The sequence below is a fragment of the Drosophila miranda genome, assembly GCF_003369915.1.
Source record: "Drosophila miranda strain MSH22 chromosome Y unlocalized genomic scaffold, D.miranda_PacBio2.1 Contig_Y2_pilon, whole genome shotgun sequence".
NCBI lineage: Eukaryota > Metazoa > Arthropoda > Insecta > Diptera > Drosophilidae > Drosophila > Drosophila miranda.
In genome coordinates, this window is record NW_022881614.1 from 185333 (window position 1) to 200870 (window position 15538).

At 44.7% G+C, this 15538-nt stretch overlaps 1 protein-coding gene and 1 pseudogene across 1 annotated transcript; both read right to left on the reverse strand.

The window, feature by feature from the left end:
• Positions 1–11097: 11097 nt before the first annotated feature.
• LOC117193358 lies at positions 11098–12854 on the reverse strand (annotated as a pseudogene).
• An 84-nt stretch (positions 12855–12938) lies between these two features.
• Positions 12939–13537, reverse strand: LOC117193359 (V-type proton ATPase subunit F 1-like). Its single transcript, XM_033398074.1, has one exon. It carries the CDS (start codon positions 13428–13430, stop codon positions 13056–13058), a length of 375 nt encoding a protein of 124 aa, XP_033253965.1. The 5' UTR covers positions 13431–13537; the 3' UTR covers positions 12939–13055.
• Between the last annotated feature and the right edge of the window lie 2001 nt (positions 13538–15538).

A 15538-nucleotide genomic window follows, 5' to 3' on the forward strand; every position in this document is an offset into this window, starting at 1 on the left:
AACTCACGTTCTCCTCTGCGGTTCAACTGTTGTTCACTTTCGCCCTGTCACACATTACACTTGCGCTTTCGTCCGAAAGAATTTACAACAAAAAAAATGAAAGAAATTTACTAAGCTAATTAAACTAATGACACTATAAAATAAACTAGGAATCAGCGGTTACACTGTTAAACAGTTGAGCGACAGTCGTTGCCGCCGGCTTTACATCTGGCACTCCTCGGCCCTTCGTAACTTCGGAACATAAATCAGGTCTAGGTCCAGATCTATAGTTCGGGTCGAAAGTGGTTGACCGTTTACAACACTTTCATAACTTCTGCAGAATTGGACGGCCTACAATATATTCCGGCTCCGCGAAACATAAACAGCCCGCGCCCGCAAGCGACTGATGAGAAGATCTTTTACCCCTCGCGCGAGCGGGCGGAGACCTTAATATCGGGGAAATTGTTGTTGCGAGCTTTCGTATTGGGGTTCAGACAGGAACCAAAAGATTGCCCGAATTTTAAGCTGGTACTAGCCGCCAATCTGGAAAATGAAATTCCTATAATAAACGAGGGGGAACGTTGTGAGTTGCTGCGGACACCGCAACTCTACAGTTATACCCGATACTTAGTCAGTATGGCTCTCCTCCGGCAGACGCCGCTAATATTAAACGACACGACAAAGAGTGCGTGCGAGAGAGACAGAAAATCAGTCTGAGCGTGACGTCGGGCGCTGCGTAGCTAGTGCAAATTGATTTGTTCCTTTTGGGTATAAAAATGATCCGATCTGATCCAGATTCAGCAGTCTGATAGATATGGTCATTATCTATGATTCTGCGTTTTTAGTTTTCTCGAATCTGCAATATTGTGGATGCAACAGATTTTCGTCCTTTGTGGGGCGGAAGAGGGTGGGGCGAAATTCTGAGATATATGTTTTATAGTGAGACCTAACAGAAGTGCGGATACCAAATTTGGTTACTCTAGCCTTAATAGTCTCTGAGATTTGTGGATGCCCCAGATTTTCGTCCTTTGCGGTGGCGGAAGGGGGTGTGGCGAAATTTGGACACGAAACGGTCAAGGTCCGATATCACAGGAGTGTGGATTCCAAATTTGGTTGCTCTGGCTCTTATAGGTTCTGAGATCCTTGAACTCATATTTTGCAATTGGCAAAGCCGACCATGAAACCTGTGTGTTAGAGAGAGACAGAGCGAGAAAGAATGAAATTGTTTTCTTGATTCTGGCTATAATAATTATACGATCTGGTTGAGATTTTACACTCTAGAACATATAGTCATCCTCTACGATTCTGCGTTTTTGGTTTTATCGTATCTTTAAAAATGTGGATGCCACAGATTTTCGTTCTTTGTGGGGGCGGAAGTGGGCAGGGCGAAGTTTTGAAATATTTTTGTAGCAGTGACATATCACAGAAGTCTGGATCCAAAACATCGTTGCTCTAGCTCTTATAGTCTTTGAGCACTAGGCGCTGAAGGGGACGGACAGACGGACCGACGGACAGACGGACAGACAGACAGACAGACATGGCTCAATCGACTCGGCTATTGATGCTGATCAAGAATATATATACTTTATGGCGCGGAAGTGGGCAGGGCGAAGTTTTGAAATATTTTTGTAGCAGTGACATATCACAGAAGTCTGGATCCAAAACATCGTTGCTCTAGCTCTTATAGTCTTTGAGCACTAGGCGGTGAAGGGGACGGACAGAAGGACCGACGGACAGACGGACGGACAGACGGACGGACAGACGGACGGACAGACGGACAGACGGACAGACAGACATGGCTCAATCGACTCGGCTATTGATGCTGATCAAGAATATATATACTTTATGGCGCGGAAGTGGGCAGGGCGAAGTTTTGAAATATTTTTGTAGCAGTGACATATCACAGAAGTCTGGATCCAAAACATCGTTGCTCTAGCTCTTATAGTCTTTGAGCACTAGGCGGTGAAGGGGACGGACAGACGGACCGACGGACAGACGGACAGACGGACGGACGGACAGACGGACAGACAGACATGGCTCAATCGACTCGGCTATTGATGCTGATCAAGAATATATATACTTTATGGGGTCGGAAACGATTCCTTCTGGACATTACACACATCCACTTTTACCACAAATCTAATATACCCCAATACTCATTTTGAGTATCGGGTATAAAAAGGCACTACCCTACGCCACGAGTGTAGGTGGTGTATATTAGCGAGGCTGAGAAACATACCAGTTGAAATTGGCATTTAACACACTTTTAATTTATTTTTCTTGGTAGGATTATATTCCAATAACCGCACAATATTTTTTCTTAGCTGCATTCAGCTGTCAAGATTTTTCATCGGTTTTTTTTTCCTCTTCGTTTTTTCTTGATACGTGGACTGGCCAAACATAGCACGTCTGCTTCGCCAACAGTTTTTCTTTCAAGAGACTGAGGCTAGATCTGAACAGTCTGAGACCCCCAGTACAGCGTTAAAATCGACAGTCCTCCATTTTCGAGTGTACGCCGTAATTATTTTACAAGGTTCAACCCAAAAACAAAAAAAAAACCTCTCCTTCGTTTACCTTTTGACTTTAATTGCGGCGGCATTTGAGTAACATACAACGGAGAACAATATCCCTTTTTGGTACTTCTCTAACTGTTCCCTTTTGTGCATCCCAGTATTTATACCTATTTATATACGTTACTATTTCGAAACCACTTCAAATCCCCCCTACCAAAATCAAACTCAAATCAAGGACAAAAGGGTGATTCCCGCTTAGAGCGATTTATTTGTTCCTTTTTATGGTGCTACTGTTTGATATCTTTGGCATGGAATTTGCCGATCAGACGTCCTTGCAGATCCTCTAGCTCGTAATAGGCTTGACCCAACCGTCGCCTTACCCGGGACTTCACAAAAACAGGAGCCAACTTGGCATTAAATCCTTTCACGAAATTACTTTGCTGGAAATTTCGACGGTAAACCTCCTGCCCCACTCTGAATGATACCTCCTTACTTCGAAAGTTATACGTCTTTTCATTTCGTTCATGCTGCGCTTTCATTGCCTCCTTTGCCGTGCCACGCATCAGATCAAATGAGTCGTCCCTAAGAAAATTTTGTATGCCTCCGTGTGCAGATAGTGCGTGCTCGTGGGCCATTTTTAGGATGGAATCGATGAGCCGTCCTTGCAGATCCTCTAGCTCGTAATAGGCTTGACCCAACCGTCGCCTTACCCGGGACTTCACAAAAACAGGAGCCAACTTGGCATTAAATCCTTTCACGAAATTACTTTGCTGGAAATTTCGACGGTAAACCTCCTGCCCCACTCTGAATGATACCTCCTTACTTCGAAAGTTATACGTCTTTTCATTTCGTTCATGCTGCGCTTTCATTGCCTCCTTTGCCGTGCCACGCATCAGATCAAATGAGTCGTCCCTAAGAAAATTTTGTATGCCTCCGTGTGCAGATAGTGCGTGCTCGTGGGCCATTTTTAGGATGGAATCGATGAGCCCCCTGGGAATCCAAATTTTCCAACAGAGTTTATCTGCTACCCTTTCACCTGTTGCGTGCTCGGTGCGACGATATATATGCCTGCCTACCACCCTTACATCTGGCATCTGAGCTTGATTACTCGCTACTTTATCCCCAAGGGCAACGTAATCCCCAGAGCTTGTTTCTCTAACCTTAGATTTTTGACAAATTCTTCCCGACGTACTTTCGCTCGTGCCTTCCGTTTAGACACCCTATCCTTTTGATCTTCCTGTATTATTTTCTTATTAACTATGGTTAAATTATTATTTACTATTGGAATTGGGAATTGCGTTGCAGCTTCTATCGGCGCTACTCGGTGTTCGTCGCTTTGGACGCTGATGGTCTGCGTGCACTTTTCAAGGGTGCTCGCACTTGGGTGTTTTTTGTTGCTTGGCATTTTTGGCACGACGGCTTGTAAGTGTCAGGCTGGCCACACCCATAGCAAAAAACTACTCGCTCTGCTATGCAATCCTGGTAGCTATGACCATTACCACGGCAGTTCCAACAGACTAAGTTGAACGCGGCTATCTCCTCACCACTTTCGTCTGACTCCTCTTGCACTGGGCTTTCTACCGCGTGAACTAACCGTCTTGGTGCTGGACGTGGTCTTGCCGCCGGATTTTTACCAACAGTTTGCATGAACAGTTCCCGAGTCTTCACCAAGTGTCTTAACTGTGCAATGCTAAAGATCTTTTCATATAGGAGTTCATGCTGTATCTCCGGCAGTAAATTGGATCGGAGTGACTCCATCAGGGAACATTCTGACAAGGGCGTTGCCAGGGTATCTGCCAATCGGACAATCGCTTCGTAGAACTCATCAAATGATTCGTTCATCAAATGCATGAACAGTTCCCGAGTCTTCACCAAGTGTCTTAACTGTGCAATGCTAAAGATCTTTTCATATAGGAGTTCATGCTGTATCTCCGGCAATAAATTGGATCGGAGTGACTCCATCAGGGAACATTCTGACAAGGGCGTTGCCAGTGTATCTGCCAATCGGACAATCGCTTCGTAGAACTCATCAAATGATTCGTTCTCCTTCTGCTTCCTTCGGTCTATTGCAGCTCGAATGTTGACGTCTGTCCTCTCATCCTTGAATCGTACTAACAGTGAAGATTTGAGGTCGGCCCAAACGACCGTCTATTATCGGAAAAGTGTAGAAAAGATACGATTATTTCCAGATGAGGATAATTCCGAACGGTTGGAGTAACCTTCGTGCTTCACGGTTAAGCTCTGTTAATACATCCATTAGCCTGTTAATTAGAAAATTCGGTATATCGTGTAGACGTGTAGTCAGCTTTTGGAATGGAGATTTCAATTCGACTGAGTAGGGATTGGTCTACCAAGAAATGACGGCGTGAACTGTATAGATTTCTGAAGAAAATATTTTAGTAGAATAAAGATTTTAGTGCCGTGTATCTGAGCTGTGGAATTTGCGATTGCAATTCAGGATTTTGTATTGATCGACCCAACCAGACGCACGACCACTTTCAACTTTATAGGAACATGACTTGTTCGGTACTTGGAATGGCGGGTCTTAGAGAAACTTTGAGTTCCCGACGAGTATCAAGCATAGTCTAATAGGAACCTTTAATATCCATTTAATTCAATAATCATAGAGGCAGAAGAGAGGAGTTACACATCGATGTAGAATTGGCATTTGTGGAAAAGACAGAAAATATTTTGCTGATTGGAAAAAAAAAATTAAGAAGAAATATGGCCAGTAAAGATAATAGCTTTGAAACTGCATTAAATCAGCATGGCTATTGTCGCATTTGCCACGATAAACTTGAGAAAGATCAATTGTTTGCCACGACACCGTGTCAACATCAATTTCACCATTCCTGTTTGACCGATTGGCTTAAGAGTTCACCGAGTTGTCCAACCTGTCGCGGACTCTGCACTAAAGAAATGTTAGTTCGGGGAAATGTTGATTTGGCGACGGAATTAAATAACGCGGACCTTGCAGAGGTAGGAGATTCGAATACTGAAGGAATTCCCCTCGATGCGCCAGGGCCAAGTGGAAGTAGATTTCGAGGTAGAGGCAGAGGCGCTATTCCCAAGCCAAATATAGTAACGAGATCTAAGCAAAGGGAGGGAAATCCTACCCCTACAGACCCAACTAGCCAATCGCTGAATTCATCTAACGCCATGGATAAAAGTGAAATTGTTAATTTGGTAAGGTCAATGATGGGCACCCAACAAAAGACGTTTTTGGAGAAGCTAACCGCCCATATAGAGACAGCATTGAGCCATCAGCTGAGTTCGTTTCAATTGAGATCGGGACTTGCGGAGCAGGCTTCGAATTATCAGCATGTACCAGCAGACGTTAGGGCCATGCCAACATCGTTCCACGCATTGCCGAAGGTAGGGAGGGTATAGAGGAACTAGTGATCTCCTACACCTAGGATCACTAAATTAAATACGCGACTACCGGATTCCTTCTTGCCATCTATGCCGACCGGGGATTGATTACATTTGTTTTTTTTTGTTTTGATCAAAGTAGATTCTGTGTAAGTGCACTTAAATTTTTATAATATGGCGAGAACAAGGAAGTATAGGGATAGGAAAGACCCCGACCCCATCCGGCGAGCTGAGCCCAGAGCGCAGTATAGTGCACTAACCCCGATTCCCTTTCCTGCTGAGGCTGCATTGCCAACAAGATTTAGCCAGCCCGTAGCCGTAACATTATACGTCCTAACACTTTTATGGTAGCGCCAATACCAGTCACTGGCACTACCCTCAAAGAGATTGCTCACGTATCTCGAAAGCAACTCGAAATTCCCGTCCAATGTTTGGATTGTGAGCGCTTCTACCCGATAAATGAAATCGTCGACGGAAATTCCAGCCCGCCCAGAAAACCTAAGCTTCCAATTGACTAAAATTTGACTAACCCGCTCTGGTCGAATATCCACACTCATGGGGGAGCTCCTGCTGGCTGTTTCGAAAACCTGATCGGGAAAGTGTGTCGGCCGTTGTGCCGATCCTTCTCCAGCTTGGTTATTACTCGAAGGAACATCCGCTGTATTTGCCAGTTGGCCCATGAGAGAGCTAACAATACTTTGAAAACCATTAGCGATCGCATTGCTCAGCATCTCGGTTTGTGTCAACGAGGCTTCAGCCATGGCTTCGGCTATCATTCGCTGAAGCTCGTTACTAGGCGAAGGGGCTACCACCACTTCCGGACCAGCTTCCCTAGTTTGCGGCTGATTGGCCGAAGCAGACGTCGGAGCTCCCTGTGGAGCCCCCACATGGGCTTTACTCCTCGTATCAGGCATTATTGGTACCAATGAAGTTCCAACGGCGTCCCCAGCTGTTCCGTCTAATACATTCAACGTCGATGACTGAAAAGATGTTTTGCAGACAGGACAAAACCTTCTTATATCCCACTCGTGTGCCAAAACAGGCCCTATGGAAAGTGTGACCACAAGACGTGGTAAGGAGCTGAGCCAAATATTCCACCTGAGCCTGGCAGATCAAACAAACTCTTTCTTGTCTGCTCTTCGTCTGCTAAATTCTCGCAACTGCCAAATACGGGCATTGTTTCATACGAGTTCCGACGATCCCCGTTTCAGCCTTACTGTTTCCTAACGAACGCCTAATAACCCTAGGTGAACAACCAAAACAGTAAATACCAAAACTAACTATAGTTATTTTAAAATAATAAATCTATAGATATAATACTAAAATAATTAAATAGATAAATAAATTTTTAGAAATTAATAAAAAAAATAAAGTTTGAAACAAAAAAACTGCTAGGACCATGCTGAAGTCTATCCCCTTTGACTATATAACTATAACTTTGACTATAAGGTACATATATCTATTTGTGTCTATGTGTATGATGTTTCCCATGTACTACATTTACTCAACTACATGCATAAACAAATTGATAATAACCCACAACTCGTAGCTATAGGCGGTCCGGGTATTGCGCGGTGGGTAAAACTATTGTTTTTATACCACGTATCCATCCAACGATACCAGATTCCCAGCCCAATGAGTATGAGTCCTATTCGCAACTCCTTCCTGGCAAATTGAGGCCTTTCACCCACCGTTCCTGATCGGATAATCCAGACCGGAAAAAAAAACGAGGAGCATTCCTCCAACATTGGCCAGAAAGAACAGGAAGGAAGGAAAGACACACAAACAAAAGAAAGAAAGACGAAAAAGAATAGTAATGAGCTCGATGCATCGGGATGCATCATAGGAGCCCGCTTGATCACTTACAACGGTGGCAATAGTTTAATAACCCACTGCGCTGCTCCATCCTAAAGTGACAAAGCCAAAACAAACTAGAAACACATATGTCCCGATACTGGTTGGGAATGTAAGGTCACAACTACATTCCACAATTTTTCACAATCATTTGGGCCTTGCCGGTGTGTTGTCAGTTGCGACAACTCGGGCCCCACGTTGGGCGCCATATAATAAACTAACTGTAGCATATTGGGTATTAGAAACCTTCAAGGAAGGCTGAGCAGGTTCGTCTCCCGTCCGGGCACGTGCTTGTTCCGGCTTCCGTCTCATCGGCAAGAAATGGGGGGGTTTTTATTTCCCAGGACGGACGGGACACAGCTCTACTCAAACAATAATACAGATACAGTAACGTTCATTAAAATTTCACGTGTAGCGAAGTATCGGACACAAATACGAACATGAGCAAATACACCTAACCACGAACACGGACACATACACACATACGCATCGTGACACGGTGTTGTTGTGACACCTTATGCCCACCCTACCATGATCACCGCTCCCGTTTCATCCGGTGATCCCATAAATAAGGCTTTTACAGGCTTTTATACAACCACATTACCCTCCTTTGCCCAGCATGGCCCCCGCATATAGAACTCTAGCACCAATTCATGTTAAATACTATATTTCATATTGAACAATCGAGCGCGCATCGCAACTAGTAACTAATTAAATGATTAACTCTTAATCATACCATTTCGATAGAAATATAACTTACAAATTTAAAGAAGGCAGTGTAACTTTTTATTTAAGGTAAATAGATAAATAATTAAATATGCAAACGAAAGGCTATTCAGGGAATGTAAAACTGTGCGCTGCGACCGGTAGGGCAGGTCAGTTATTTAATTGCATTAATTGCAAACAAACGCAAGCAGAAAGCAGAAAAGAGAGTCAGAGCGACCAGCCTCGCCTCTTCCCTTTTGCGCCTGGTTCGTAAGAGAACTGTTTCTTATGGTTGCGCTTGTGGTAGCCAGCGCGGCATAAGGGAGAGCGCACAGCCTCTCTTAGGCGAAGAAGCTCTTGACTACGTGAGGTTTTTTTCCTGGTTATGCAATAACTCGTTCTTTTTTTTTCGGATCACTTACGTCGTTCCTTTGATTGGTTTCAATAAACCCGTTGAAACAGCGATGAAAGCGCTTCCATGGACTGCGGCAACGTTCCTAAAACGAAAACTGGAGAAATAATTTTACAAAAAAAAACTCACGTTCTCCTCTGCGGTTCAACTGTTGTTCACTTTCGCCCTGTCACACATTACACTTGCGCTTTCATCCAAAAGAATTTACAACAAAAAAAATTAAAGAAATTTACTAAGCTAATTAAACTAATGACACTATAAAATAAACTAGGAATCAGCGGTTACACTGTTAAACGGTTGAGCGACAGTCGTTGCCGCCGGCTTCACATCTGGCACTCCTCGGCCCTTCGTAAGAGGAACATAAATCAGGTCTAGGTCCAGATCTATAGTTCGGGTCGAAAGTGCTTGACCGTTTACATCACTTTCATAACTTCTGCAGAATTGGACGGCCTACAATATATTCCGGCTCCGCGAAACATAAACAGCCCGCGCCCGCAAGCGACTGATGAGAAGATCTTTTACCCCTCCCGCTTTGTGCTGTTCGGCCTAAGCGTTGGGAATTTTGGGTACGGAGCGGTAGTTGGGCGAGGAGCATAAGTCCCTCGTCGCGAGCGGAGACCCTAATATCGGGGAAATTGTTGTTGCGAGCTTTCGTATTGGGGTTCAGACAGGAACCAAAAGATTGCCCGAATTTTAAGCTGGTACTAGCCGCCAATCTGGAAAATGAAATTCGTATAATAAACGAGGGGGAACGATGTGAGTTGCTGCGGACACCTCAACTCTACAGTTATACCTGATACTAAGTCAGTATGGCTCTCTCCGGCAGACGCCGCTAATATTGAACGACACGACAAAGAGTGCGTGCGAGAGAGACAGAAAATCAGTCTGAGCGTGACGTCGGGGGCTGCGTAGCCACTGCAAATTGATTTGTTCCTTTTGGCTATAAAAATTATCTGATCTGATCCAGATTCAGCAATCTAATAGATATGGTCATTATCTATGATTCTGCGTTTTTAGTTTTCTCGAATGTGCAATATTGTGGATGCAACAGATTTTCGTCCTTTGTGGGGGCGGAAGGGGGTAGGGCGAAATTCTGAGATATACGTTTTATAGTGAGACCTAACAGAAGTGCGGATACCAAATTTGGTTACTCTAGCCTTAATAGTCCCTGAGATTTGTGGATGCCCCAGATTTTCGTCCTTTGCGGGGGCGGAAGGGGGTGTGGCGAAATTTGGACACGAAACGGTCAAGGTCCGATATCACAGGAGTGTGGATTCCAAATTTGGTTGCTCTGGCTCTTATAGGTTCTGAGATCCTTGAACTCATATTTTGCAATTGACAAAACCGACCATGAAACCTGTGTGTTAGTGAGAGACAGAGCGAGAAAGAATGAAATTGTTTTCTTGATTCTGGCTATAATAATTATACGATCTGGTTGAGATTTTACACTCTAGAACATATAATCATCCTCTACAACTCTGCGTTTTTGGTTTTATCGTATCTTTAAAAATGTGGATGCCACAGATTATCGTCCTTTGTGGGGGCGGAAGTGGGCGGGGCGAAGTTTTGAAATATTTTTGTAGCAGTGACATATCACAGAAGTCTGGATCCGAAACATCGTTGCTCTAGCTCTTATAGTCTTTGGGCACTAGGCGCTGAAGGGGACGGACAGACGGACGGACGGACGGACGGACGGACAGACAGACAGGGCTCAATCGACTCGGCTATTGATGCTGATCAAGAATATATATACTTTATGGGGTCGGCAACGATTCCTTCTGGACGTTACACACATCCACTTTTACCACAAATCTAATATACCCCAATACTCATTTTGAGTATCGGGTATAAAAAGGCACTACCCTACGCCACGAGTGTAGGTGGTGTATATTAGCGAGGCTGAGCAAAATACCAGTTGAAATTGGCATTTAACTCACTTTTAATTTATTTTTCTTGGTAGGATTATATACCAATAACCGCACAATATTTGAGGCTAGATCTGAACAGTCTGAGACCCCCAGTACAGCGTTAAAATCGACAGTCCTCCATTTTCGAATGGACGCCGTAATTATTTTACAAGGTTCAACACAAAAACAAAAAAAACCTGTCCTTCTTTTACCTTTTGACTTTAATTGCGGCGGCATTTGAGTAACATACAACGGAGAACAATATCCCTTTTTGGTACTTTTCTAACTATTCCCTTTTGTGCATCCCAGTATTTATACCTATTTATATACGTTACTATTTCGAAAACACTTCAAAGTTGTGCCGCTGCGTGACAAGCTTTTATTGCATAAGCTTTAAGAATATTGCACAAAATAAATATTTTTATAAAATGGCATACTGATAGGGGTACGGGTAGGAACGGATTCCCCTGGATGATTGGTTCTCTTCACAGAATTATCTCGTTTTTGAAACTGCGACTCAGCTCCTTGTGCGGCAGTACAATACTGTTGAGCAGTATCTTCTCGGCGGGCACCTGTACAAAGCAGCCTGCAATGAGCAATTAGATGGGGTCAGAAGGTCTCAGGCTACATTTCGATGCACTCGCCCACTTACCCAGTATCGTTATGGAGGGATTCAGTTTCAGAACAGCGGCGGATTCTCCATCTTTGCGAAGGGCTTGTTGGGGTCCGGGCCGCCTGGCGTCCCCTCACCGCGGGCCCAGGCGCCGATGGTGGATCCCCGCCCCACAGTCGAGTGAAGGATGAGCGTGTGTTCCTGGATCTGGGCCTGCTCCAGCACGATGGACTCCTTGATGCGCACCCCAGGGCCGATGGTGACACCAGGCCCAATGGCCACGTTTGGGCCCAGCTGAATGCAATAAAGAGAGATGGATGAAGCCGGAGATTCAAAAATTGAGATTAACTGCTACCCACCACTGCGCTGTGGTGGACCGTGGCACTGGGATGCACGTATACATCCGGCAGGACAGTGCAGATCAGGTTGCCGTCGCCCTCGCCGCGCTTCGAGCCCACGTTCGCCAGCCGTTCCGGATGTGTGCGCTTATAGAGGCCCAGGTAGTGACGATTGGCGTAGATGGCCGAGCCGGCGGTCTTCAGCTGGGACCACCAGTTGGGCACGGTCATGGCAAAGAGCTGGTTAGTACCCGCCAGAGGAGTGAGCACCTCCTGCTCCCACTTGATGTGGCCCTGATCACGGCCATTTCCGTTGCCGTTCCCATTGCTGAAGCCCGCGCAGCCGTACTCCTGTCCGTGGGCATGGAAGATCTGCGCCAGCTGGGTGAAAATGTCCATAGAGCAGACGTAAACGCCGCAGTTGATGAAGGTGGACACATACGAGCTGGGCTTCTCCACATAGTGCGAGACGGCTCCACTGGCGCGATCGAAAACGAGGCAGCCATAGTGCAGGGACTGCTGGCGAGTCGCCTCCGTGCTCATGATGGTGACCAGGGCGCTAGAGGGACGCCGGGTGTGAAAGTCGTACAGTTCCTGCAGCGGAAAGTCGGCGCACACGTCGCCATTCAGCACGAAGAAGGCCCGCGGATCTCCGGCCCGTATCTGATCGCGAAAGTGGTACATGCCGCCCGCCGTGCCCAGCGATGTGAGCTCCTGCAGGTACCTGCGAAATGGACAAGGCACTCCATCAATCCTCGATCTGCACTAGCCACGCCACGACTATCGCTCACCTGATGTTGATGTTGCTGCTGCTATACAGGGCCTGCATATCGCCCACAAAGGCCTCCATCTGCGTCTGGGGGTAGTATCCGATGATGAGGATCTCCTTGAGTTCCGGCAGCTGGACGCAAGCCTCAATGTGATGGGCTATGAGGGGTCGACCGGCCAGCGGGAACAGCGGCTTAGGCGTGTCGAGGGAGAGTGGCCGGAAACGAGTACCCTTCTGGGGTCCGCCGATTAGGATAACCGCCTTGAGCATGGTGTTCGTGGAATGCGCAGCTTGTGACTAATACTATGTCTACTTGTGTTTACGTTGCAGCAGAAAACAATTCTCTTCTCGGTCAGCTGATTGTACGTAGTACGCTGAAAACCCGCTAGGTGGTGTGGAGACAGTGGAGTGTACTATTTTGTGATATATGTATGTACATATATGTATATATATATTATTTATTTGAAAACAAAAAACACTTTAACACTTGTCTTTAATACAAAACAAAGCTGAAATGTAGGGGATTAGATTGAATTGGATTGGTGGCTTTAATTGCAATACTCCTATGGCTGCAAACAATGCCAAAGTGCTGTTTAACGCACTAGATCCTCGGGGTTGAACATGCCACGGGCACGCCTCAAAATCGAATCCTTGCTGGCGTCGTAAGGGTGGTCCTTCGATGGAATCTCCAGGACGGCTGGCACTGGCGAAGTGTGGGCATCGATGACATGGCGAATGAGCTCGGCGCAGTTCTGGTTAATAAAGATGATGTCGATGTCGTCGCGCTTCAGGAACCTCTTGCAGCAGTCCTCCAACTCGCTTACGGGAGTGTTCTTGTCCACGACCATGAAATTGGGGTGGCGATTTTTGTTTATCTCGCCCACGCCACCCAGTAGGAATCCCACGCAAGTGTCCTCATCGCCGATGACAGAGATCAGCTTTCCTTTGATTGCAGAGTGTAGAGCCATGTTGATTGTTAGCTAACTTTAGTTCGGAGGAGTTGCAAGTTGAAGAAAAACTTTTATTTTCTGTTCGGTCAGCTGGTTGGTCTCTATCACATGACCCTTCTTCTTCTTTTCCTTCGAGTTTCTACATCACAACTACACAGAGATGAAATTATCACGGAGCCACCTGACGAGGTAATATCACGAAACGATATATTTGATCCGTCTATCGATACTAACTAATAGCATCGACTACGATTGTGCTATCGAGGAACTGCCACCACCAGCGATCAGCTTTCACGACTTAACTTATATTTTTGTCACTTCCTTTTCATCAGCGAGCGAGACCGGTCGTGTTTTTTCTTAACAGTCTGAAAAGTGACTTTTTCCAAGCAACAAAGGCTTAATTAAAAGAGATTGTAAAAATTTGATCATTGTTTATTTCATACAAATCTTCATCAATATATAAATTTTTCCTCTTTTCATTTCCCAAAGGAGAGGTACATAAGTCTTTGGCAATCTGGTTAAACCAGCAAGTATGGCGGAAGCCGGTCACTCGGTGTCTGCCAAATTGAAACCCCCTGATCAGGTGGCAAAAAGCAGCAAAATTCAAACCCAAAAAACAATAGCAAAAAACTTCAGTGCTTTGTGTTCAAGTGTGAAAGAGGACATATTCGACAGCTTGACTAACGAAAAGTACCCAGCAAAAAAGATGCGCAAGGAACAAAAAAGCGACAACACCAATACAGACATAAATAACAAAATGCTGATAGACGCTGACAGTAACAAAATGGTGGAGGCTTCTGACGGTGTGACCGTTCACAATTCTCACACAAATGCCATAAATGGTTTTACTAGAAATACTGAAATGACTAAAACACTGAATAAAAATACTAATCCGATTATAAACCCATCAAATGTAGGTATCGAAAGAGAAACAGTGCTGTATAGTGAGTGTCACATCGGTGATGCGGCTGTACTAGTATCGACTAAGAACAGTACCATCTTCGAAAACAAAAACACCAAAAATGGCTTATTCTTTTTTGAAAAAATAAGACACCTTAAAATCAAAGGAATTAAAGAAATTGTAGCTCTTGCGCCTACACTATACAAGATTTATTTTAAGGTTTTTTGCGAAGCAAATGATTTAGTTTTAAATGAGGAGTTAAAAAAAATGAATTAAGTGGTATTTATACCAAAAGACTATGTGGAATCCTATGGAGTAATTAAAGGGGTGCCCCTCGGTTTTTCTGAGAATGAAATTATGGATAATATTACTTCTAACATAAAAATTAAGTCAATTGAAAGATTAGCAAGAAGGCAGAAAATTACAACCGATGACAACAACGAAACATTCAAGCTCATACCATTAGAAACAGTCAAAATTGGTTTTGAGGGTTCAGACATCCCAGAAAAGGTATCTCTTTTTGGGATATGTGGGATGAAAGTAAGCATATATGTTCCCAGAGTAAGGCAATGTTATAATTGTGGCAGACTTGGTCACACTTCGACCAGATGCAAATCAGCTAGGAGGTGCTATAAATGCGGAGTCGAGGAGTGCAATGGGTCGTGCACTGGTTTCAAGTGTATCCTTTGCAATGGGAAAAATCACTCAGCTAGGGACAGACTGATGTGCCCAGTATGGGAAAAGGAGATGGACATTAACAAAATAATGACAATCAAAAAATCGCGCGTAAGGAAGTGCTTAGCACTTACTCATCAAAACTTTTCGCAGTTAGATAATTATGAAAAAAAATATCCAAAACTAGACATAAATGAGGAAAATTTTCAAAACAAAAACGTTAAAGCAAATGAAGTTTTAAAAAAACACAGTTATGCGAGCAGGTTAGTGCAGAGACCTTTGGTTCCTGCACAAAAACCCCACTATCACTTAGAATCATAGCTCGCAAACGACGGTCAACACTTTTTCCCTTTGCTGTCTCGTCACTGACAAAACCGAAAAAGACCACGAAGACACGGTCTCTCACTGAGCAGAACACTTTTTGTCTCTTCGCTTGTGTTATGTGTTTCGGGTTTTCGGGTGAGCCCGACACACGATCGTGTCTCACAATAACAACTTAGAAAGACACTTTGGTCAAGCGCTCACAGCAAAAGTGTCTTTAGATGACCGA